General features: G+C 38.8%; 1 protein-coding gene across 8 annotated transcripts in view; it reads left to right on the plus strand.

Annotated features, from left to right (window-relative positions):
* ptk2aa (protein tyrosine kinase 2aa) overlaps positions 1–27617 on the plus strand; it is a 160485-nt gene that overhangs the window by 121208 nt on the left and 11660 nt on the right. For 3 of the 8 annotated variants that reach the window (XM_063014944.1, XM_063014951.1, XM_063014902.1), the window contains 13 exons: positions 9784–9804; positions 14088–14144; positions 18898–18995; positions 19359–19443; positions 20714–20814; positions 20913–21028; positions 21125–21225; positions 22422–22511; positions 23068–23272; positions 24169–24280; positions 25177–25263; positions 26410–26547; positions 27277–27408. In XM_063014944.1, the coding sequence (XP_062871014.1) occupies positions 9784–9804; positions 14088–14144; positions 18898–18995; positions 19359–19443; positions 20714–20814; positions 20913–21028; positions 21125–21225; positions 22422–22511; positions 23068–23272; positions 24169–24280; positions 25177–25263; positions 26410–26547; positions 27277–27408 (1343 nt within the window). The remainder of the gene's footprint in view (positions 1–9783; positions 9805–14087; positions 14145–18897; positions 18996–19358; positions 19444–20713; positions 20815–20912; positions 21029–21124; positions 21226–22421; positions 22512–23067; positions 23273–24168; positions 24281–25176; positions 25264–26409; positions 26548–27276; positions 27409–27617) is intronic. The other 5 variants (XM_063014959.1, XM_063014929.1, XM_063014937.1 and 2 more) reach the window with 2 other exon arrangements.

The following is a 27617-nucleotide window of genomic DNA, read 5'->3' on the forward strand; positions in this document are numbered from 1 at the left end:
TATCCTGCAAGAAGAATGGCTTAAAATCCCTCTGACCACTGTGCAGGACTTGTATATGTCATTTCCAAGACGAATTGACGCTGTATTGGCCGCAAAAGGAGGCCCTACACCATACTAATAAATTATTGTGGTCTAAAACCAGGTGTTTCAGTTATTTTGTCCAACCCCTGTATATATATATATTTATATATATATTTATATATTTATATTTATATATATATATTTATGTTTATATATTTATATATATATATATATATATATATATTTATTTATTTATATTTATATATATGTATATACTGTGTATATATATATATATGTATATATGTATATATGTACAGTATATGTATATGTATATGTATATATATATATATATATATATATATATATATATATATATATATATATATATATACAGGGGTTGGACAAAATAACTGAAACACCTGTCATTTTAGTGTGGGAGGTTTCATGGCTAAATTGGACCAGTCTGGTGGCCAATCTTCATTAATTGCACATTGCACCAGTAAGAGCAGAGTGTGAAGGTTCAATTAGCAGGGTAAGAGCACAGTTTTGCTCAAAATATTGCAATGCACACAACATTATGGGTGACATACCAGAGTTCAAAAGAGGACAAATTGTTGGTGCATGTCTTGCTGGCGCATCTGTGACCAAGACAGCAAGTCTTTGTGATGTATGAAGAGCCACGGTATCCAGGGTAATGTCAGCATACCACCAAGAAGGACAAACCACATCCAACAGGATTAACTGTGGACGCAAGAGGAAGCTGTCTGAAAGGGATGTTCGGGTGCTAACCCGGATTGTATCCAAAAAACATAAAACCACGGCTGCCCAAATCACGGCAGAATTAAATGTGCACCTCAACTCTCCTGTTTCCACCAGAACTGTCCGTCGGGAGCTCCACAGGGTCAATATACACGGCCGGGCTGCTATAGCCAAACCTTTGGTCACTCGTGCCAATGCCAAACGTCGGTTTCAATGGTGCAAGGAGCGCAAATCTTGGGCTGTGGACAATGTGAAACATGTATTGTTCTCTGATGAGTCCACCTTTACTGTTTTCCCCACATCCGGGAGAGTTACGGTGTGGAGAAGCCCCAAAGAAGCGTACCACCCAGACTGTTGCATGCCCAGAGTGAAGCATGGGGGTGGATCAGTGATGGTTTGGGCTGCCATATCATGGCATTCCCTTGGCCCAATACTTGTGCTAGATGGGCGCGTCACTGCCAAGGACTACCGAACCATTCTGGAGGACCATGTGCATCCAATGGCGGTGCCGTGTATCAGGATGACAATGCACCAATACACACAGCAAGACTGGTGAAAGATTGGTTTGATGAACATGAAAGTGAAGTTGAACATCTCCCATGGCCTGCACAGTCACCAGATCTAAATATTATTGAGCCACTTTGGGGTGTTTTGGAGAAGCGAGTCAGGAAACGTTTTCCTCCACCAGCATCACGTAGTGACCTGGCCACTATCCTGCAAGAAGAATGGCTTAAAATCCCTCTGACCACTGTGCAGGACTTGTATATGTCATTTCCAAGACGAATTGACGCTGTATTGGCCGCAAAAGGAGGCCCTACACCATACTAATAAATTATTGTGGTCTAAAACCAGGTGTTTCAGTTATTTTGTCCAACCCCTGTATATATACAGTATATATATATATATATATATACACATCCTAGCTTCAATTGTAAGCATACAGTTTGGATAATTACACACCTGTAAGAAAACATGCCTGAGAATCGAAGAGCAGAAAGAGGAATAGAAAGTAAATATGCTTCAAAATTGATTGCACTTTTTAAAAACACCAAAAGACAAGAAATACAGTGTTTGTTTATTGCCAAAAAGCTTTTGCATTGTCTTATAACATGCTACATGAGCTAGTGCAAAAGGTAGTGTTTTTTCATGCAAATAGGTGTTAAAGTGCCAGCTGTGCCCAACACAAGTTAATCTATGTTGATTCTTATCCAGTACCTTGTCTAAGTAGGGATGACCCAATCTTAGTTTTAAACAATTTACATGATGATAATATAAGAGCTTTATGTATAATATTCTGATCTAGTATTGACATCCAACAGTTATAAAGTTGAATCTGTAAACCCTTTATTAATTAAAATAAATATAAATAAAAATGCACATTTTTAATTCGAATAGTATGTCAAAAATAGTATATAAAATAGTATGTCAGTTGATCACATCTAAAATGGTGTATTTATATTAATGCTGATCGAGCATTTCAGGTTGGCATCAGATCAAAAGATTACTGAAAAAACTTGTGTCCTTGCAATAATGACAATGGAAATATTGATTTATTTCCACCGAGGCATTCTCTTATGTTTCGTCTTTGGGGAGGAACTCCAGCTCTAAACATTGCCATCTGATGTTACCTTTTCAATTAGTGGTGGGGAAACTGCAAATTTTGCCTTTTTTAAACTCCTAAACAATTGTCGACGGTTAACAGACAAGCTCATAACAGCCCTTAAAAATCTAAAACACATCACACAGTTTAATGCCTTACTGTTTAAAAATCAGTGGAACATAGTAAATGCAGCAGTAATGCTAGTCTAAAAAATTGCAATTGGTTTAAACCTTTTTTTGACAAAATTATTATAAAATGGTAATCAGAGTTCTACCTGTATAGGAGTAAGAAATTGTAAAAAATAAAAAAAAAATTTAAAAAAAATTACACACACGAGCGTGCAGAGTTCAACTTGCAGTCGAAACCGTTTCTTTTTATGTCCATTTCTATTTAAATAATACAAATGCATAAAATATGTTCTGTTTGGGTTAACACTGCAGTGCTCTACAGCTGTAAACAGAACTGGCACTCGCAGATGGGTGAGTCACAAATCAGCACTGTGTACAACTTGTGCGTGTCAAGATCTGTAGCTCCGTTTTGTTTGTTTTAAAACTGAAGTAGTAAGAGGAGAGAGAGGCCATAGGTGACAGTCCATAATGCAGCTGCACAAGTGTGTCACAGCAGAAGTGCAGATTTCAATAATTTCCACCCACCAGATACAAACTGGCTGCAATCAGCACTGCAGTATCAAGAGGAAATGCACATCAAACAAAGCTCCTTAGAGAAACAGAGGAATTAAAAGGCTTTTACGCTCTCTAAACAGAAAGCTACCCGTCACACAATTTCAGAAAGCATCAGAAGTTTAAAGCTCTTATAGTTAGTCTAATTTCCACTTTAAATTCCAGCTTTTTATTTTCACATCAGCACCAATGGAAAGAACTTTGAGATAAGAACTAAGAAAGCGTGAGAAGATCTTTGATAGCAGGGTTGTCCGACTGTTTACAGCCGGAGGGCTGCTTGACCACAGAAAGGGCTGATTGAGAAGCAGAGGGCACGACTGACCACTTACTGCTGCAGTGCTCATGGGTCACAGTTCCATAGTGAATGAACTGCTTGTTTCAAGGGCCGGAGATGAGGCCGGACTGTATGAGTGACTGAATGAGAGAGTGTCTGATTGCGTGTTAGACTGCGTTCTGCACAGATGGGCTGTTGCGCAATCGTAATGCTCCGACAACTGCCAACAATTTTTTATGTGGGACATCAACATGATGGCTTTAGATTATTATCATTATTATTGAGCATGATTAAAATAATTAATTAAATAATAATCAGTTAAATAAATAATTAATCACATTTATTCTGAAAGAAAATTGCTTTTGAACCAATTACATTAAATAACCATTATATATAAAAACCTATAAATATATATACAATCAGCCATAACATTAAAACCACCTCCTTGTTTCTACACTCACTGTCCATTTTATCAGCTCCACTTACCATATAGAAGCACTTTGTAGTTCTACAATTACTGACTGTAGTCCATCTGTTTCTCTGCATGCTTTGTTACCCCCCTTCATGCTGATCTTTAATGGTCAGGACCACTACAGAGTAGGTATTATTTGGGTGGTGGGTCATTGCTGTGTCTGATCCACTCATACCAGCACAACACACACTAACACACCACCACCATGTCATTGTCACTGCAGTGCTGAGAATCATCCACCACCTAAGGAATACCTGCTCTGTGGTGGTCCTGTGGAAGTCCTGACCATTGAAGAACAGGGTGAAAGCAGGTTAAAAAGGTATGTGGGGAAACAGATGGACTACAGTCAGTAATTGTAGAACTTCAAAGTGCTTCTATATGGTAAGTGGAGCTGATAAAATGGACAGTGAGTGTAGAAACAAGGTGGTTTTAATGTTATGGCTGATCAGTGTGTGTGTGTAAACATTATGTTAAAAGTTAGTAACAATAAAGAAACAAACAATACACATGTTATGATGGTCACATATTTGGTCACATATTTTATACTTAATGTATGAAATACATGCTAAACTTTCTAAGTAAACAAAAACAGTGGACCTCATGGCTATTCATCTTTATGCCATCCACATAGTGCTAACAAGTATTACACAAACAAGACACAGCTGGCTGGTGTTTAAATCCTTTGTGAGCATGTGTGTGGCCTGCAAGTGACAAAATCAAGTCGTAAGAAGAGTCAAGTTAAATTTATTTGCAAGCGTGTAGTAATTTATTACGTTGGTGCTAATTTATGGTAAGCCTAGACTGCACTAAAGTTTCTTTTTGATACAATAGGGGCATATGTCAAGTAAGCAATTACTGTCTGAAGTATATTTTTAGGATAATCTTATTTGCAACTTCTTTATGAGACTCATGAGACTATCCAAGCATTACATTGCATTTGAAAAATCAGGTTTCAAGTGCATCCATGTTAGTACTATGTAGAGAATTGTTATCATTAGCTCTTGATTATTTTAGTGCAGATTATCCCCCCCAAGAGTTCTGGGTGATTCCCGAGACAATATTGCCTGAGAAATTGTCTCCTCAAAAAAAAAATGCAGCCAACGTGTCCATGAGAAAATGTGTGTGAGAAAATGTCTGTCAACCATTCAAATCTAGGCCCTTCATTCTGACTCTGTGTTTGTGATATTATTTTTTCCATTTCCGTAGCAGCTGGACATTCTTTGCTGTTCATTTTTGTTCCAGTTTTCATTTGATATTTTCCCATAACTCTTTCTCTCTGTTCTAAAGAGCCTGTGTCTCCAACACCACCTAAAGCTGCTAAAGCTCGTCGCTTCCTCCTTCCTTTTGTCTTCTGCTCCCATGATTCTCCATCCAAGGGTAGCCCACTATTGGCTCTTGTATATGCATGTCTTTAAGCACTTTTATTCTTTTGCTGTGTGTACTGCATCGCCTGCTCCTTGCTGGCTTTAACTTTATTGCATTATGCCATCTGTAATTTATCAGATTGTAATTGAAGTGAATGACAGAAGGTCAGAGTATAAGCTTAATACCTATAAATCCAATATACAGGGTTGTTTTATGTGTCCGATTTGAAGTCTTGACAGCTTTAACCACTCACGAGTTTCAAAATACATTTTAGCTAGATAGATGCTATACAGTACAGATACATCATACATGCTAACCCTTTCAAGAAAACAAAAATAGTGGGTATCATCAGGGTATTCAGTTTTATGCCATCCACATACATCCGGCCTAACTACCATTACACAAACAAGACATATTTACTTATAACTGGCTGGTGTTTATCCTGTCAATATGGATAATAAAAATCTATTTTGAGCATGTTTGTGGCCTGCAACTGACAATCTATAGGCATAAGAAGAGTCAAGTTAAATGACTCATCAGTATGAATTTATTTGCAAGCTTGTTGTAATTTATTACTTAAGTGCTAATTTATGGTCAGCCTAGACTGCACCAAAACTATTTGAAAAAATACTTCTGTTTCCATAAGCCATACTAACCACCTAACCCCTCTCGTACATAATGTAGCACAGATTCATGCACAAACTGTTGTCTTAGCTGCAAATCTGCTGTTCTTACACCCTGATCATCATTTCTTTCTCTATTAAGATAATCTCTATATCTATTATTCCCGCCCAAATCCATGTCGATCTTCAAAAAAAAAATCACAATTTTTCAATAAAATAATATCATTTGCCATTTTAGTACAAATAATTCTGGATACTCAAATCTGTGATACATTTATTCATGTATTCCTTTTTGGTATCTGGTATGTCCAGATCTACACTTAGTTGCCTCTTTGGGTAAACGAGTATGTTAGGAAGTGTATGATCCATGGGGTATCCATGGTGAACTCCTGCTTTTTACCAAGTGTTCCTGGGATAGGCTCCAGATCTGTTGTAACCTTACAATATCAAAATCTTTTTAAACATTTTATTCATGTTACTGCTATTAATTATTATATAAAATATCTCAATAATAAATAATTACACTGCAAATGAAAATAATTAAATTGCATTACTCCCACCAGACTTGGCTCAGTGGGTAGCACTGTTGCCGCACAACAAGAAAGTCCTGGGTTTGATTCCCAGGTAAAGCGGTCTGGTTCCTTTCTGTGTGGAGTTTGTATGTTCTCCCCGTGTCTGTGTGGGTCTCCTCCAGTAGCTCCAGTTTCCTTCCACAGTACAAAGACGTGCAAGTGAGGTGAATTGGAGATACAAAATTGTCCATGACTGTGTTTGACATTAAACTTGAACTGATGAATCTTGTGTTATGAGTAATTGCCTGTCCTGTCATGAATCTAACCAAGTGTGTAAAACATGACGTTAAAATCCTAATAATTATATAAACCAAAGTTAGTTTCTTTCCATGGGTACACCAAAGATAAAATTGCAGAACTCCAAAGAATTTTCACTTTTTAATACCAGCCAAATGTGGTTCTGCCAAGTATTGACATAGGTGCTAACAACATAACTAACATAACTAGGTAATATCAAATCTAAAATAAATCAATTTAAATGCATAACTTTATTAACGCTACAGCAGTCTATACAGTCATATGTTTTCATTTTTAAAACACTGATATTCAATGTTGGCCTTCTGCATTTTTCATTTTTTCATGATCAAAGCAAGTCTTCATTCTCTAAACAGTATGTATGTAAAAGTAGGAAAACATACACCTATACATGTACTATTTAGGTCAGTGTACCAGTGTAAAAAAGGCTTACAAAAAACTGTGAGTGTATTGCAGTGGTTTGGTACAAATAATCCTGTTAAGTCCTCCAAAATACTTACAATACTTATTGTTAGTGTGGTAGAGTTTCCTTTTTAAGCCTTGTCTGTAATTCTTCTACAATGTTTAGTGGTGCTGCTTTATTTATGAGGAGTAGATTGACTGATTTTACCAGGTCAAAATGTTTAGAAAATGTGCAGTAACATTTAGTCGAATTAAGTCAGTATTTAACAACATAGACTTATCCCTGCCTAATGATGAGGTGTGTCCATGCTCCAACTGCCTCTTTATTCCATGAGTTTGTAAACAGTTTACGTCTCAAGTACTCTGACTTTGGAATACAGGTCTGGTTGAAACTGGTAAAATAGTTCAGCTTGAAACAGTCATAGTTTTATTTTTTTTTTAAACCTTCTGAAACCAGCAGCTTTAGAGCAGCTCCTAGTTTGTTCCCCTCTGTAGCACTAAAGTGGATCTGAGTTGCAGAGGTCTGGCAGGCGTGCTCAGATCGAGTCAGTCTCATTTGCTCAGGAATAGCCTGGATTGCTTGCTGTAGTCACACTGCTGCCAGAAATCTGTTGAGGCTTTGATGAAGAGGTTTCTGGAATATGGCTGGTGCCAGAATGAGCTCTATAAGCCACGTAAACACTTTATTTAATATGTCTTAAAGACTCTGAACTGTGTTGTGTGCATGGGACTTTGGGAATTTGTGCATTTTGGCTTAGTTGACCAATAGTTAGAAATAGTAGTTTGTGTCTTGCAGTTTAGCTGCACGTAGGTAGTAGACCCAGAAAAGCTTGCTGTGTAGGACTGCTTTATAGAAAGATCAAGTAGTCAAAAGTGAATAGTCCTGCATAGTAGCCTAACAGTCATACCTGTTTCTTTTTTTGGTCTAAAATTATTATTATTAATCAGCTCCTCCACATCCTGTAAATGTCATGCTAGCAGCCAGTCAGGGTGTAAAACCTAGCACATACTCAAGCATATACAAATACACTGATCAGCCATAACATTAAAACCACCTCCTTGTTTCTACACTCACTGTCCATTTTATCAGCTCCACTTATCATATAGAAGCACTTTGTAGTTCTACAATTACTGACTGTAGTCCATCTGTTTCTCTGCATGCTTTGTTAGACCCCTTTCCATGCTGTTCTTCAATGGTCAGGACTCTCCCAGTACCACTACCGAGTAGGTATTATTTGGGTGGTGGATCATTCTCAGCACTGCAGCGACACTGACATGGTGGTGGTGTGTTAGTGTGTGTTGTGCTGGTATGAGTGGATCAGACACAGCAGCGCTGCTGGAGTTTTTAAACACCTCACTGTCACCTCACTAAGAATAGTCCACCAACCAAAAATATCCAGCCAACAGCGCCCCGTGGGCAGCGTCCTGTGACCACTGATGAAGGTCTAGAAGATGACCAACTCAAACAGCAGCAATAGATGATTGATCGTCACTGACTTTACATTTACAAGGTGGACCAACTAGGTAGGGTGGACAGTGAGTGGACACTGTGTGTAAAAACTCCAGCAGTGCTGCTGTGTCTGATCCACTCATACTAGCACAACACACACTAACATACCACCACCATGTCAGTGTTACTGCAGTGCTGCGAATGATCCACCACCTAAATTATACCTGCTCTGTGGTGGTCCTGTGGGGAGAGTCCTGACCATGTAGAGTAATAGATGGACTACAGTCAGTAATTGTAGAACTACAAAGTGCTTCTATATGGTAAGTGGAGCTGATAAAATGGACAGTGAGTGTCTAAACAAGGAGGTGGTTTTAATGTTATGGCTGATCAGTGTATGTTTAAACCAATATGATTGTAGTTGAATAGACATAATTACTAAATTTAGTTTAGTTTATTTTAAAACTGAAGTTTAGTTTAGTTTGCTTTAGTTACCAAAGGCCACAGGGGCAGGTGTGACACATGTTGTCTTTTTTTGTTGAGTTGCTGTACTTTTTTAATTTCCACTACACTTTAAAATTCACTTCTGCCATTGCTTCTTCATCTTTTAATTCTCCGTTTTTATTTTACTCTGGACTTGTTAACCTACTAATTAAATGCTTGGCAACTAAGTACTAGTCTTTTATACAAACTAGTAAAGCCTAGTAAACAATGAGTGAAGCTTATACAAACTACTGACCAGTGATGTAGGACTGCGGTGAGAACTTTATTTATAATATAAATGCAAAACACTAATGAAGGAAGGTATAACCTCTGAAATGAAGACATTATATCGGTTTCATACTTTAATGGGTAGGTAAGACTTGTGTCATTTTTCAAATGCATATGTGCAGGGCACTGTTGTTAGAAGTGGAAGAAGAATTTATGATACATGTGCAATGCTTATACTGTATATCTTGTAGCTGTAAGCTGTAGCCAAAATCAGGAGCTCAGTGGTTAATGTCTTGGAATTTGAAACAATAACAATTTGGATTGCCTTGCTTCTTAAACATGCTTCTGGTGTCTGCTAGCAAAACTCGGCAGAAAACTACCATATATTTAATTACAGCTATTCTAACTGAATAATGCTGAAATAATGTGTGTGGAATTTCCTCATTTGCTTTTATTAATCTGCGTGGCATCTTAAAGCACTTGTAACCATATTAACCCTCATGTTGAATATTATGTACCTTGTGATGCAATAACCTCTCCTCTGCTCTGTTTTCCTCTCTTCTTTCATCGTCTCCTCTGTTTGCATGCTCTCTTCGGACCAGAAGAAGATATTAGTGGGGATGGTAAAGTGTTATGTTATGATTTTAATCTTGTTTACCTCACTTCTTGTCTACTGCCACTAACACACCATATGTATTACTAAATGTGCTGAACAGCAACCATTTTTCTGTCATAGACCAGTCTGCATTCTTTGTAGATTTGTGTGTTCGTGCTTTTGAACAGATGTCTAGTTTGATAATAGACAGAATATGACCAAAAGTATGTGGACACCCCTCCCAACTATTACGTTCAGGTGTTTTAACCACATCAATTACTAACAGGTGTATACAATTCATTATATAAAATGTATGCTTCTTTTTCTCCTTGACTGCTTTACTGCCCAAATCAAGGTTTAGATAAACATTGTTTAATGAGTTTTGTGTTGATAAAATTGAAGCAGCATTGCACAGCTTCGGCCTTCACCCCACTGAACACCCCCTGGATGAATTGGAACAGCAGTTATGAGCCCGTCGTTTTGTCTACTATATTTAGTTTGGCACCGTTCTTAAGCCGTATGCCCTTCCTGACACAACCCTTCTATTTATCCAGGCTGGGAGTCTGCTTTAAGGATGCTCTGATATTTGTTCCCCCAAATTCTAGGTTCACGTAACACCCCAACCCTGGATTTGAACTCACAGAACTCAGATTCTTGCCTCCATCCTAATGAACACCTTTGGGATGAATTGGAACATCAATTATGAGCCAGGCCTTCTCGTCTACCGTCAGTGCCATAGCTTGCGAATGCTCTTTTGACCGAATAGGCTCATGTTCCCACGAAAATCTTCTGTAAAGCCTTCTCAGAAGAGTGTAGGCAGCAATAGCTGTAAAAGGGAGGCAACTGTGTATTATTGCCTAACAGTGTTTAGATACTCCTTCTACACAGTCGAGTCACATTATTATGACAACCAGCTAATAACCAGAGTAACCATCGTGTGCAGCATGGACAGCAGCAAGACGGGCTGGGAGTGACTCAGTAAGGTCCTGGTAGGTTGTCACAGGTATCTGCAGCCATGCTGACTGCAGTTCATCCCACAGCTGCTCAAGGTGGAGTGCAAGTCTGGGGAATTAGGGGGCCAGTGTAGTACTTGGAAGTCTTGGTCATGTTCTTCCAACCAATGTCAGACATTTCTAGCTGGGAAGACAATTTTACCCAAGGTATTTTTACCCATGACAGCATCGAGGGATATATGTGCAGACAGCTTATCACACACCTTATATATATACCCACCAAGTCAGCTCATGAAACATGACTTCCTTTGTGAACTCTGTGCTGCCGCCGTCAAGGTAGGAAGTGGTCATTGTTAGTATAGGTGTGTAAAATTACCCACACAGCCATGCAGTCTCCCTAAACAGAAATAGTTCTGTTTTATGAGGTCACATTTAAGACAAGTTGATTTGTTAAAATGTCTTTGTTTTTGTAAAGTGAAAAGTATAGGAGCAATAACAGTTCAACTGCAGACAATAAAGACTAGAGCAGTCTTTCTAAACATTGAAAAAAAATGATAAGTGAGGTTTTGTGGCAAAGATTGCTAAATCTTTTTTCTCCAAAGAGCAAGAGGAGTAATTGAAGTCACTTCCTTTCTTCTCTCCTCCAAAACATATTTCTGTTGTTATGAAATGAATCATATAGAAGCAACAATAGTTCAACTGCATACATGAAGCATCTCTTTATGGGTGCTATTGAACTGCCACTGTAAGAGCTAAGGATCAGGCTTTAGGACTTGGGTCCTGAATGCTGCAATTTGGCTATTACAGTGTCAGCTACGATATTTGATAGTGGAAGTGTATTGGTCTAAAGCTGCCTCAGCTTTAGAGTAAAATGCCTTTGGAATACAGTAGAGGAGTTTATTGAAGCAAATATTGAAGAACTCCATAACTGAATTGGTGTTGAAAGTAATGTTTGAATGTTGGGTGTCCACAAACTTTTGTGCATCAAATGTATCATAATATGCATTTTTAAGATTACTGTATTTGAAGATTCTCCCCCTTTTTGTTAGCAAGTTAACAAGAGCATTAGCTTTGGGACTTACATTTTGCCATATTACCCACCACCTTGGTTCATTTGAAGCAACGTGATTTTTTTTAAATAAAAAAAAAAAAGAAAAGTATTATTACTAATTGGCATAGACAATGTGTCTTGATACTCTCTTTAAACTAGTCCTCATAATTAGATGTTTATAGAAGCCAGTTTGAAGATTTGAGCCCTCTGGTAGAATTATTTGCAATCTGTTAACATTTCTGCCTCCATCCCAGTTCCTGATAGTTATGAGGGACAAATAAATATCCTGCATTTCACACTAGTCATTGAAGAAGTACTTACAATTGTACTCATTTGGGGTCTCAGTTAGTATTGTATTAAGTGATTTAGGACACAGCACATCTTCCAGTCTGTAGATTAAAATGACTACTGGCAAACTTGTTGCCTCTTCAGTATTACAGATGTCTTCTTCTTCTTCTTTTCCTTGGCCTTTATCCCGTTCGGTTGCGGAGTCGGCTCTTCGGCGGATCATGATCCGCGCATCGATTTGGCACAATTTTTACGCCGGATGCCCTTCCTGACACGACCCTCCCTATTTTATCCGGGCTTGGGACCGGCACTACAATGCACTGGTTTGTGCATCTAGCAGCTAGGTATCTATAGGACAATTCAGTGTTTCCAATTAGCCTGGTGGCATGTTTTTGGACTGTGGGAGGAAACCAGAGTACCCGGAGGAATCCCACGCGGACACGGGGAGAACATGCAAACTCCTCACAGAAAGGACCTGGACCGCCCCACCTTGGGATCGAACCAAGGACTTTCTTGTTGTGAGGCGACAGTGCTACCCATTACTACAGATATTACAGATGTGCTTTAAGATCAATCATCCCAGTTATTAAGTACTAAGTGAAGAAGTGAACCCTCTTTCATTAAGAGCTTTATCTAGTTAGCTTTTATTAGCAGGTTAGCTGTTTGAGCTTAGTTGGTGCATTGTCACAGCGTCACTCGTCACAGCGAATTATTTGTCTACATATTTAGTTTGGCAAAGATTTTAAGACGTATGCCCCTTCTGACACAGCCCTTCTATTTATCCAGGCTGGGGGCCGGTTTTAAGGATGCTCTGATTTTTGTCCCCCTATTATTAAACATCGCTGGATAAATGAGTGATTCCTTTTGCCTGCTCCTATATTTAGGCATCACCACAGCTGATTATTCGTCTACATATTTAGTTTGGTACAGTTTTTAAGACGTATGCCCCTTCTGACACAGCCCTTCTATTTATCCAGGCTGGGGGCCGGTTTTAAGAATGCTCTGATTTTTGAAAAAGCATTTAGTGGTTGTACAATTTAAACCTAAACAAATTCATCATGTTACAGTTTGAATGGCATTAATGTTCAGTACACCACTACCTGTAATTAACTAGCACAATGTTCCACCTCTTATTCAATGTGCTGCGAGTTAGCTTAAAAAAGACAATTATTTATTTATGCTCACTACTATCTGGTCAGATTTGGCAGACAATCTGCATGTTTTATTGGATGATGTTGATGCAGCCTATAGCACTACTCAAATATGTGTTGACTAGCTTATTACAACCATAAAAGCAATTCTGCTCAGCTCACATGATGCTAGAAAATGTTCTTCTGCAAACAGCTTATCACAACATATTTCTACCAGTTGCGCACTCTCTTCAGAGCCTATGCGCTGCAGCTTCAACTTGGCTTTAGATTATATTTATGAGGTTATGAATCCATGAACTTCTGAACCTTCACTGAACTGTGTATTTTACCAAATTGAAATGCAGTATGTACCAATGTGGTGTTTTAAATGGTTTTATGGCAAAATCCTTTCTATTTCTCAGCAATGTCTGCCTAAGTTCTTCATCAAACTTCTTTTTAAATTACTAGTTCATCTGCAGCCATTTCTCTCAACCTTTAAAAAAGAAGTGACAATTACACAGTGAAGATTGCTAAATCTTTTTCCTCCAAGTGCAAGAGGAGCAACTGAGGAGTCACTTCCTTTTATCTCTCCTCCCTCACACACTTCTGCTGCTAGCTGATTGGCCAGCCAGACAGACAAGTAAATGTGTACACTGGAGTGCATGGGCAGACTGTGTTGAGAGAGCAGAAAGAGAGAAGTCAGTCTCGTCTGTGTCAGTATTTAGCGCTTAGTGTCCAGTACTGTGGGTGTGTGCAGAGTTTCCAGTCTGACTAAATTGTTTATTTTCGTGGCGGCCAGTTTTCCGACGCACAACAGTGCAAGGTTGTTTACTGGTGATTGACGTGCATTGTGACGTCGTGCTGACCGCTGCCTGTTGTATTTCCACAGAAACGGACGACTATGCAGAGATCATAGACGAGGAGGATACATACACCATGCCTTCCAGTAAGTCCTCCCAACTCATTTAAACTTTGTGTAAAGCAAATGTGAGTGTGTGTTTCACATGGTACTCTCCTGGGACCCAGATGTTTCTGTCTCACTATAAAACAAAACGTGGCGAGTCGAATCGTGACCTAGTTTTCTTCATGGCCTGTTTGGTTTGTTCATGTAATGGCCAGAGATGTAAAAACCATCCAGCTCCCAAATACCAGAGCAGTTGCTCAGCCTCTGTGGGAATACAGTTAGGAATCTGGTAACATAACACGACAGATTTGTTGAGTGGTTTACCCATTTATACATGCATAGCCTTCATGCCTTCTGGCTTAAAAAGGCTGGATATACACCATGGGTCTGTCCGAAAACCTAGTGAGCTTTCTACGTAGACGCATTTTACGTCGTCCTATGCACTCCCGAGAAGAAGGCTGTTCGAATTCTTAGATGCCTTAAATTACTGCCTACTAAGGTGTCTTATTTCAAAGCGATAATGAGGGAGCGTCTGATGCTTCCTTAGCGGTGAAGGCAATCCCAGCATTCAGTGCGGCACAACTTTCCTCATAAAAAATTACAAATAAGGCAGACAAATGCGGAGCAACGGATGGAGTTCTATAAAGGTGTACAAGTGTCATTTACTTGCAGATTTGGGCTTCTCAGTGACAGTTTAACCATTTTTGGTACACGGCCCTCCGATGTTAGCTGGCATGCTAGCGGTTTGTGCCACCTCAGCCCATTGGTTTGAATGGCCTGAGGCTAACTGTGTTAGCTTAGTAAGAGAAAACCACGGTAACATAAACGCCATAATCTCTAATTAGTGTGTCTAAATAAACCTTATGAGTTCAATGTCTTATTAGAATCTTATCTACTTAGGCAGCTGCAACTTCATATTAATGCTAACTTTCAACTGTTGCTCACTGTTCCTACCACAACCCTGGTCAGAATAAAGCAGGTGCATTGCAATTGCTACCTGTCTTACTGTGTGTTCAGGGTTTTTCAAGTGACCCACATTTTGTCCATAATTTTTTTTTGGCAACACAATCAATGCATCTTACTCTCTCTATACAAGATGTAACATAAAGCCTCCACAAGGGGGCGTTTATGTACAAGTTTATTTCATTATTATTATTTTTCTCTGTGACCCTTAGGGTTTGAAAAACCCTGTATTAGTTAATGCCAACATGTAAGCTATAACTTAACATTTATATTGCTAAACAGTTGGATCTGCAGCATCCAATGTTACACACCTGCGTAGACACCTACCCTAGGCCACAATATGGCTGGCTGTGACGGCTTATATCTAGCATGGGGGGGCGGGGGGGGTTTGTTGCTATCTGAGTTAAGTACTTTATACTCTAAAACTGAGTACAGAAAGTACTACAATGCAATATCACAAATATCTTGTTGCTTGGTGGTCCTCTTAAGGGTATTTGTATTTTAGATATTATAGTTTTTACATTCATGTACCTTTATTGTTTACTTTTCCATGTAGAAAAGTTACATTCTAAGGTTACAAAAGATTTGTCAAGGGGTCACCAACCCAACGACAAGAATAGTTACATTTAGTTCTTCTGCTTTTGAGTGTGTTGAGTGAACTGATCATACCTAAAATGTTTGGTCTTGGGACTATTACTGGTCTACACAGATTCCTACTCCTTTTCAGTGTTAAGTGTGTCTACATTAGTGCGCTAAGTGATAGATGAAGTGTGCAGCTGGAGTGTTACAGAGTGAGTCAGTATCCTGAGGACTAAGACATTTTAATGTCATAGTCTCATATGAGTCTGAAACACAAAGAGCTTCTGCAAAGAGAAGAACTGTAGTCACGTCACAAGATACAGTACACACCTAACCTATCCATGATTGTGTCCTTTTCCTAATGATGCAGTTTAAAAAGAGTTCACGTCTCTCCTGTTTGCACCATTAAATATATTACTAAATCTGTCATATCTGTTAAATTAACAGTGGTGCAGTGATGTGAGATCTTCTGAGATGCATGTGAGATAGTTGATTCACGGATAGTAGTGCCTGACTCTCCATACACAACGCTATCTGTGAGACTCCGTGCACTTTGCGGTCAGAGAAAGTTACAGATTGGGAGGAAAATGGAAACAATGCAAAAAATAAAGTTAGAAAAAAGACAAATGTTATTATTAACCTTTGTGTGTTCATATATGTGTGATGAGAAGGTTTTTATTTCTTTATAAAGCCCAGATGTCCTCATGTTAGTGTTAGACTGTCTTTTTTTATTGTGGGGAGATATGACAGGTACCATTATGGCCAATAAAAAAAGCCAAAATATTTTCCTTTCCACAGTGAGTTTTGGAAGTATGCATAGCATTATTCAGCTACATAAAGTAATGGAATAATTCACTGAAATTAGATTGTACAATGAATGTTTATATTTGTTTCTGTGTGCCTATTAGCTAATGGTTTGTGATTGGGAACTCTAACTGTTGTTCCACTGCACAAGAGGCTAAAGCATTTTGTGTTAAGGGACTCCCTTCTCTCCATTCTGAAGCAGAGATAATTGTAATCCTGCTTTTTTCAGTGGCTCAAATTCAGTTTAAATGCCAGTATCCTAGATACCTTAGCAGGTTTGGTACCTCCAGAACCTTAATGTTACTGTGGATCAAAGCTAGCATCGCTGTACCTTGCTGATTGGATACACATATCACTTAACACAAGCTAAACATCTTTGCCGTCAACGTGTCACACAACACTACCATGGAGTGCAAATCAACTAAGATGATGTTGGAAATTACACAGCAAATTTAAACTGGTTAAACAAGTAAAACAGTTTATCTAAAGTTGTATCCCTCATAGAGCTAATTAAATAATTAAACATGTGAATATGTATGATATGAGATGTTGGTATGTGACTGAAACATTTCTGGAGAATTGGGCTTAACGATGGTGTTTTTTTCCTTCTACTGTCGTTACTCTTACAGTTCTAGTTGTTTATCAAGTTTGATGGACTATAACTCCTAATGGGTCAGTTCTTGTTTTTGTGTGTGCAGTGAAAAAACAACCAATATACAAAAAAACTTCTTCCATTCTTTCTTTTACTCAACAAAAAAATTTATGCAGGAATGAGTTTCTTCTGAAGGTTGTATTTCAGGCCTGTTTTAGTATACCATTTATTTAGATCTGAAATCTTTTATTATTATATGCATTTTTTGTACATCATTTTGCCGTGGTTGATAACACTGTTACTGCCTGCATGTTTATCTGTTAATTAAAACTGCTTACCAGTTCCTAAATCATGTTTGGTGTTAATCCTGCTAGACGTCTTCCCCTTTCCTTCTGTAGCCTTCATGCTCTCTGTGTCTAATTCTGATCACTTCTAAAACCCAGCTTTCTTACTTTTCTCCCTATCATAATCACCCAGCCGAGTGGTATGGAATAGACAAAGGTAAACTCCTTTACCTTCCTCATTCTTTTTCTACCATTATGATGATGTGTGGTTGTGCTGATTGCTTGTGAGGTCTTTTTGAACGAGAACCAGGATTGTATGGCTCAAGCTTCTGCAAGTAATCCTAAGACAAATATTTTCCCTCTTCTACCAAGTCATGGCAGAGAATGATGGGGGAATAATCACACAGCAGTTTTACTTTAAAAGATGTTTGAGTAATACCATCAGGTTACTTTGCATGCTTTTTGCAGATATTCATTGCAATGTCTGTTTACAGTTACACTATTTCACTTAAGCCTCTATTCTCAGAAGCTAGGGCTGTGAACCACTCATGTTTCAGTAAAACACTGAGAACTCAAGCTATGGATTGTGGTTCTAAATGATTGTTATATTACAATAGCAATTTACTACATTTTTTCACTTGGGCTATCTTTAGATGGGGGGGGGTTGGGGGGGCACAGTGGGTAGCACTGTCGCCTCACTGCAAGAAGGTCCTGGGTTTGATCACCAGGTGGGGTGGTCTGGGTCCTTGGAGTTTGCATGTTCTCCCCATGTCTGCATGGGTTTCCTCCAGAAGCTCCGGTTTCCTCCCCCCAGTCCAAAGACGTACAGTCAGGTGAATTGGAGATACAAAATTGTCCATGACTGTTTGATATTGAACAGTAAATATAATTTTTTCATGAAAATAACCAAAGTGTGTAAAACATGATGTTACCATCCTAATAAATAAATAAACTATCCTTAGATATCTTGTAGATAGGGCAGTGGTAGCTTAGTGGTTAAGGTACCACACTTACCACGGTTGGGCCCTCGAGCAAGGCCTTTAGTCCTGCATTGTATCAGCTGCAGTTGTAAGTTGCTTTAGATGCCATGAATGTAAAAAAAAAAAAAAAAAAAATCTAGATCATTCTAAACTTCAAATTTTGCACGTACCTGGATTGTAGACAAAGTATTAGGTAGTACAGCTATGTCTTTTCCCATACACTTAACAATGCGTGTTAATTATTCCATATTGCATAATCAGGCTTAGTTTTTGGTCACTCACCAACTATTTTTGACAACTATAGTGGTCAGTGTTTTTTGTAGGCTGATACCTTTGTAAGATGTGGGATACAGTCAGTAATTCTATACTTGCAATAGCAATAGGACGTTTATTCACAGTTTAGGTGTACTTAATGCATTCACAACTGGGCCTATAATTATCAATGAGCTGTCGGCACTGGTACTTGCATGCTGCTATGCAATAGTCAGTTAGCCTATTGGGTTTAAGCTTTTTTAATGAAATATTTTAGAGCATGAACCATGTTTATAGTGTAAATATACATTTTATATATATATATATATTTTTCTCTACAGCCAGGGATTATGAGATCCAACGGGACCGTATCGAGCTGGGCCGCTGTATAGGAGAGGGCCAGTTTGGAGACGTCCATCAGGGGGTCTACGCCAGTCCAGTAAGCACCACACTTCCTATTAACCATACCAAACTAACCAAACCATGATGTGTATTCCTGCTGCAGATTACCAAAATGCTTTGTTTTTGAGATTTTTTCAGTAGGTTTCAACCCATAATTTGTATCTATTTCTGCCCATGATTTTGTGTAAACCAAAGGTTGCCAAAACCAGTAAACGCTGCTAAAATTCCACTATAAAGTTTTGGCTGCAAGACTGTGTCTGAGGCAAAACACAAGTATTTATGCAGTCATAAAAGAGTAGTGGTTTTCAACGTGATGCTTTGGATGTCCACTTAAATCTTAATGGTGTGTTGTAGACACAACTGGACTGTACAGAAATCAGTGGTTTGTGCTCATTTGCAGGAGAACCCAACTTTGTCCGTGGCCATTAAGACATGCAAGAACTGCACCTCAGACAGTGTGCGGGAGAAATTCCTGCAGGAAGCCTGTGAGTAAAAACATGTACATAAGAGAACACTTTATTAATCCCCAAAGGGGAAATGACATTAATATACAAGAAGATGTATGCTGCCTAATCAAGTACAGTGGCCCCCACTTACCTCTGGATTTGCCTTTTTATTTAACCTATTAGAGAAAAGAATGAAACAGCGGGTACAGTGTATTAAAGCTTGTGTTATAAAGTGATTTGTAAGAGGGATTTGCTTAAGAAATGAGCTATTATGTTTAGGTGTTCTTTGCTGGTTGGATGTCTAAAAATGTACAGTATATACAATATATATACAATAGTATCAGCTCCACTTATCATATAGAAGCACTTTGTAGTTCTACAATTACTGACTGTAGTCCATCTGTTTCTCTGCATGCTTTGTTTCATGCTGTTCTTCAATGGTCAGGACTCTCCCAGGACCACTACAGAGTAGGTATTATTTAGGTGGTGGATCATTCTCAGCACTGCAGTGACACTGACATGGTGGTGGTGGTTAGTGTGTGTTGTGCTGGTATGAGTGGATAAGACACAGCAGTGCTGATGGAGCTTTAAACACCTCACTGTCACTGCTGGACTGAGAATAGTCCACCAACCAAAAATATCCAGCCAACATCACCCTGTGGGCAGCGTCCTGTGACCACTGATGAAGGTCTAGAAGATGACCAACCCAAACAGCAGCTATAGATTAACGGTCGTCTCTGACTTTACATCTACAAGGTGGACCAACTAGCTAGCAGTGTCTAATAGAGTGTACAGTGAGTGGAAACTCCAGCCCAGCAGCGCTGCTGTGTCTGATCCACTTATACCAGCACAACACACACTAACACACCACCACCATGTCAGTGTCACTGCAGTGCTGAGAATGATCCACCATCTAAATAATACCTGCTCTGTGGGGTTCCTGACCATTGAAGAACAGGGTGAAAGCAGGTTCAAAATGTATGTAGAGAAACAGATGGACTACAGTCAGTATTTTTAGAACTACAAAGTGTTTTTATATGATCAGTGGAGCTGGCACAATGGACAGTGAGTGTAGAAACAAGGAGGTGGTTTTAATGTTATGGCTGATCAGTATATATATATATATATATATATATATATATACTTTTTTTTTTACACTACGACTGTGTTTTTGGACCACTGACCAATCTTATGACCATATGAGATACCAGTTAACCTCCTCATGTTAAAATAAGTGACGTTGAGGATAATATTATATGTTTGTACTTTTGCTATTAAATTAATGACATATCACTTTCTTATTAAACAGTGACAATGCGGCAGTTTGACCATCCACATATCGTAAAGCTGATTGGCGTGATCACGGAGAACCCTGTCTGGATTATCATGGAGCTCTGCACACTAGGAGAGGTCAGACCATCTGAACTATCACCTTTTACATCAGTCTGACTGTTTATAAACTCAGAGCTTAGCATGATTACCTCAGTTTCTGATGTTTTTCTCCTTAGTTGAGGTCGTTTTTACAAGTCAGGAAATACAACTTGGATCTGGCAACTCTGATTCTGTTTGCCTATCAGTTGAGCACAGCGTTGGCATACCTGGAGAGCAAGAGATTTGTGCACAGGTAGATACAAATATTTTATTAATATATTTACATTCAATTTAAATTAGGTCTACACACATATGCATATGCTTATTCATGGCCTGTATGTTTTTTTAGGGATATTGCTGCCAGGAATGTCTTAGTGTCTTCCACAGACTGTGTGAAACTTGGAGACTTTGGACTCTCCAGGTACATGGAGGACAGCTCCTATTACAAAGGTAATAACTGTTTAAAAGAAAACATAAAATAAACTACCTCATTTATTCATCTCTTCTACTTACGTAGGGCTGGTGCTGAAGTTTATGTTGGTTGCTAGCAGCTTAAGGGCTGAACCATTAGGCAGTCAAGTACCTTAATGATTTTCTCTTGGGTACAAATAATGATTATTTTTGTTCTACATGTTGTTCTGAAGGATTTTACTTCAGATGATAAAATACCTTAGGTATGGGCAGTATTTATATGCAGCACAGCAGTTTAATTCGTGTTGCTTCCCACAAGCCGGTTCAGCTGGAGCTGGTTGGTAAGTTGTTAAAGCAGATATTGCAACAATTTACAACTACTACTGCACTTTTTTGTCTTAAATGTAAGGCCCTACCTAATTCATGACCGTGAAAATTGCATCAAGAACTGTAAAATGAGCCTTTTCCCGTGTAATTTGCTTTGTGTTTAGCGATTTAACATTTTTCATTTGTATAGCGTTCAAGTGCCTCACGTTTACTGGTTAATTTGCACTATGAGGCGGTCCTAGCAATCCTACGGCAATTCAGTTAGCAATTGCTTAGTCAAAATGTCCAAGATGTCGAAGTGTAAAGCAGCTAAAAACAGGACTCAAGTAACTGAGTTTGGAAAACTCCCAACCAATTCTGTGGAAACAGAGGGGGCGTGTCAAAACACGAACAAGAATTTTCGTCTTTGAGCCTCACACTGTCACTAGATGTTCTAGGTTTGCATTCAACTATTAAGGTAGACTGTGCTGTGTATTGTGACTTCCATTTATTATTAGTGTTATTTAATGACTGCGGTAAGATGCAGCACTTTTCTTTAAAAAATTTGTGAAATCTGTGATTTTTGAAAAATGAGGTCCGTGAAATTAAGCAGATTTTCCTGTGAATTTAGTAGGGCCCTACTCGTACCCATCTGAACAACTTGGTAAGCTTCAGATCAGTTCATGGTTACAGACAGTTGCATTTGCTGCTGGAAGCAACCTGATTTTCCTTGCTATAAAAAGTTCTTTTGACCTGGGAGCACACAGGAAGGTTTAAAAAAAAAATCAGCACCAGCATCTTTCTTGACTGTTAATGCTCAATTTAAACGACCCAGACGTGCATGTAACCCCCTCTGGTGGCGGATGATAGCTCTGCGTCTGTAAACATGTTATTGTGCTGATGACTGAGCTGTACCTTTTAATTTATAGCTTCCAAAGGGAAACTGCCAATCAAGTGGATGGCACCAGAATCCATAAACTTCCGCCGCTTTACCTCAGCCAGTGATGTGTGGATGTTTGGTGAGTTCTTGTAATTTTCACATTTTAGCACGAGAATTAAGTTTCTGTTTTTACATTAAAAAGACCTAAAGTTAGCTCTGGTGTTTATGTGGGTGTTTAAATTATAGTCGTTGCCTTTATTTTTTTTCTTATATAGACTGTTGTGAGCACTGGCTGAACCATGACTTCAGATAGATTTTTCACTCAAAGTTTTAAATGTTTTGTGCACTTTAGTGCAATGGAATCTTTTATATTCATTTGTAGATTTTGTTCATGTGTATCAATAAATTTTTTTAGATAACAAGCTTATATACTGATTTTAGCTGAAAAAATAAATACCAGATACCAAATTAGGTCACAGAAACGTATACAAATTGCTGTGCCATTAATGTAAGTCACAACAACAGGAAAATATCTAGAAACGACGTCCTTACACCTAATTTCTTGTATCAACAAGGAATCTGCTAAACTCAAACAAATATTAAACACTGTATTTTCATTTCAAGATGGTATACCATTTTTGTCATAAAATGCAGTGTTTTAAACATGCCTTGTTTTTTTTCCTTTATTATCATAGGTGTGTGCAAGTGGGAGATTCTGATGTTTGGTATCAAGCCATTCCAAGGTGTAAAGAACAATGATGTGATTGGTCGAATAGAAAATGGTGAGCGCCTGGCTATGCCCCCCAACTGCCCTCCTACCCTTTACAGTCTGATGACCAAGTGCTGGGCCTACGATCCAAGCAAAAGACCCCGCTTCACCGAGCTCAAGACCCAGCTTAGGTAAGTCTAGTTTCCTAATATACAGCCTATCCACCCAAATGTGTACAAGCAGTGTTTACTGTTGTAAAGCTGTTAGGTGAAATACACAGCAGTAACAGATTAACTGATGTGTTCTCTGAGTTTTATAGTTAGAGGAAAATTTTTGGCTGCTTTTAACCTTATTTAAGCACTAGGGGTCACTGTTTTATTGATGAATACTTGTTCTGATGCCAGAGCTTTATATTTCATGGCTTTTTTCTTCTCTGTATTTAATACAACAAATATTATTCATTGAATAGATTAAAATAAAAGCTGCTTTACATTACTGCATATGTCAACACCACATATCTTGCACTAGCAGTACCACTTGATACTATCAAAGAAGCAATTACAGCACAAAAAAAACATTAGCCAAAGCCTCCATTTACATCTACATTTGTGGCATTTAGCATTCGCTTTTATCTAAAGCGACTTACAATGATCACTGAATACTGTTCAAGCAATTAAGGGTAAAGGACCTTACTCAGGGGTCCAACAGTGGCAACTAATGATTACTAGTCCAGTACTTTAACCACTGAGCTACCACTGACCAATATATACCACTGGTCACTTCTTTAGATGCACTAGTGAACTGTTGTAAACAGTACATTGTCTCTGCTGCCCAGCATGTGCTGAGAGACCTAGTCTCTTATCATACCCTATAACTGGGCTACAAAAGCTGCCGTTAGGTTGTAGGCTAACGGCTGGTGCATAGTGAAGGAGGACAGACATGCTCCCAAATGTATTTATTAACAGTGGGTTTGCACCAAAAGAGCAAAGGGAAAACATTCGCCATGACACATTAAGGTATTTTAATACTGTTCCGAGAGGTCTAGTCCAGAGTTCACAAATCTCTCTTCTCTCTATTTTCTCTGCAGCACTATTCTGGAGGAGGAGAAGGCTCAGCAGGAGGAGAGGTTGCGAATGGAGATGAGGCGACAGGTCACCGTGTCCTGGGATTCCGGTGGATCGGATGAAGCGCCTCCCAAAGTAAGCTGCTCTGTGTTGAGCCTTTAACGCAGCTTGTTGATAAAGGTTTGTAGATGATGGATTTGCATTTGTCAAAGGAGGTGTATTTAAGTTTGAAACTTTTCTCAGCCAGTGTGGGTGTCATTCACTTGTGGCGGAGGTCACAAGGGCAACATGGATTTTGTTCACTTTATATATATATTTTATATTGTATTTGTCAAATATTGAGGCATTGATATCTGGATAGTTATGTAGTATAAAGACAGATGTCTGAGACCTTGCCAAAGTAATGCTTTGTAGAAGAATTCTTTAATTTCCTCGAAATACCTGCTGAAGACTGTTTGTTTGTTTTCTAGCAAATTTGCCATTAGCCATGTACAATTTGTCACATTTATTGTGTTTAAAAGGGAACAAATGGTTCTTGTCTGTGTCTGTTATAGAGCTCAATGTCTGGAAAGTTTGTGATTTATTATGTTGTGTGTTTTTAAGCACACTGTCTGTTCTGAACACAGGCTTCTGGCCCCCAAATGTTGGAACATGTGATGTGTCCTTCAGAGCTCATGCTAATCAGGACTCTGTGCTTCATCCTGACTTGTTGTTCATATTAGTCATGTTGCATAAGTGTTAGTAACTGCGAGAATAGCTTTCTCTTCTGTCTTAATGCATAATCTGAAACACCACAGAGCAACACAGTGGAAGTATCTTCATCCAGGAAAGATGAATCAGCTCCCACATACAGTACCTTTCCATTGACATGTATTTGAACATTTCAAACGAAACAACACTTTTGTATGATTGTGATGTACTGTTTGCCCTTTCTGCATGTTTATAAAGAGCAGTGACCACTGAAATTTAGTAATTCCATGTTCCATGTGGTCCATGTTGAGTCATTCTAATGCACGTTTTGTTTATTGCAGCCCAGCCGACCTGGTTACCCCAGTCCACGGTCCAGTGAAGGCTTCTACCCAAGTCCTCAGCATGCAGGCCAGCACAACCATTATCAGGTAGCTACACATCCCAAAAAACCTGACTCCAGCCATTGCAGTGATAGCAGCCCAGATTTCTCTGTGATTTCTGAGTGACTCTCCCCTGTTTTAAGCAGGACAAACAGACGGGTGACAAATTAAAAGAAAGAACCAAAACAATGTGTCTAAATACCAGGCATTGTAACTTTTTACTCCAGTTTGTAGTTTTGTACCATATCTGTGCTTCTGTTAGCCACTTTAAGTTTTCACATTAGAAACAGTTGTGTGATGGTTTAGTAGTGGATTTTTAATATTTTTTTAAATTGTCTAAATAGTTTTGTCCTTTTCATAGTTAATTAAAATAAACATGTTTTGGGGTATTTTTCAACCATTATCTACTAATCTTGGCCAGGGTGCCACTCTATCGCAGGGCTTCGGTTCCCCCTCTCTTCTCCCTCAGACATAGCCAATCATGCCTGTGTAGATGCCCAGTCTTTCTGGTTCAAATCTTAGCAGGTTCTGTTGGTCGGCTTGGCATCTACACAGGCATGATTGGCTATATCTGAGAGAGAAGGGCGAGGGTGGGGGTAGCCGAAGCCCTGCAATAGATTGGCACCCTAGCCAGGGAATTCCTTCCTTGGTGGGTCCGGACCTGCTGCAAGCTGACCAAAATTAAGCGGTCTTGCTAGAGATTAATCTGCTGCAGCAGTGCTGTTCTTCAGAAAGCAGCACTAGAGCAGACATTTTCTGTCTGTGAGCATAGTTTTTAAATTGTATTGTTATTGCTTTAAATTAAGCTACATTTGGGTTTATAAAGCATCTGAGTGAAATTCCCAGCTGATGTTCAGTTATTTTTGTATCAGTTCATTTATTTCTTGCGTTTACACAGAGAAGAAGAAATGAAAGACGGCAGACTGTTAAATGCTCCCCCGAGTCTTAGAGCGAAAGATTAAGAATTCAGCAGCAGTCACTGATGGATGCGTTAAAGAAATCTGATCATCTATCACACTTTGTCTGCAAAACAACTTTTAAGCCAACTGATTGTGGGTTGGGGGGGGGGGGGGGGGGGGGGGTGTAGTCTTCTGGATATGTGTACAGGAAAAACAGCTGTTTCACATTTCACGAGATTCCATTTATCTGGCATATGAGCTTTTTTCAATTTGCACTTTTGCTTTTTTTCCTAAGGGATCTGCTTACTCTGGATCTCACGGCATGTCCTCTATGCCTAGTGGAGGATACCCAGCCCAGGCTTCTGTTTTGGACCAACATGAGAGCTGGAACCACCACAGACCAGACATGCTCATGTGGTCTCCAAATATGGAGGTGAGCTATAACTGCTAGTGCTAAAGGTTGCCACACTCATCTTTTGCTGGTGTAAACTGTAGTGCCTGTAATGATTTAGAAATTTTGGACAGATCTTTAGTAGTTTTTCTCTCAATCTCAAATGTGGTCAATTTTCAAAATTCAGTTATGTCTTAAAAATGGCTTATGTCCATTCTCATACTGGCAGCCATATACAAATGGCTGTTTTCCTATTTATATATACTATATGGACACATCCTCTACTCATGTCAGGCTGCATTTAGGTTATTAGTAGGGAACTAGAAAGCCTGTAAAATAAATAAATATAGTAAATATTTGATATTGTAAATATCACACCCCACTAGCATAAAACTTGTTTAAGTTGTTGGTCATGATTTGAAGGCAGTACCTTTGCTTTACTTATTTTTTTATTATTTTATAAATTGCCAATTATTTTTATAAATTAGCCAAGCAATGTGTTTAAGGCATGTGGTTTGCACAATGCATGATAAACTAGTAGCTATAGAATTTCTTTACTTTCCGTACTACATTTGACCCATAGCTCCAGTGCAAAACGGACTCAAACTTGAGACACCAAACATCTTGGCTGATTAACTTCATTTGAGAGACATTTCAATGTGTGAAGTTAAATATGTTAGAAGTTAAAACCTTTTGTATTATACTTTCATAAATTACGGTTGGTGTTAAAGCTATTAGTAACATTTTTGTGTGTGGGTTTGTGTCTGTCAGGACGGAGGTGCCCTAGACATGAGGGCACTGGGACAAGGGCTGCCAGCCCATCTGATGGAGGAGAGGCTGATGATGCAGCAGCAGCAGATGGAGGAGGACCAGCGCTGGCTTGAACAGGAGGAGAGCTTCTTGGTAGCCAGCTCATTTTTACTTCAGTGTTTAGTCTAGTGATTTCCTCATCTCTTGTAGTTTAAAACGTGATGATAATCTGAACATGCTGACAGTAACAAGAAGTACATTTCTGCAATTGGTTATTTTTAGCTCAAAAGCCCCAGCTTTGCACCTTACACACAATGCAGGTCTGGCACAGTATACCTTTACAAATAAATAACCTGAAACAC

This window comes from Trichomycterus rosablanca, chromosome 2, assembly GCF_030014385.1.
Source record: "Trichomycterus rosablanca isolate fTriRos1 chromosome 2, fTriRos1.hap1, whole genome shotgun sequence".
Taxonomy (NCBI): domain Eukaryota; kingdom Metazoa; phylum Chordata; class Actinopteri; order Siluriformes; family Trichomycteridae; genus Trichomycterus; species Trichomycterus rosablanca.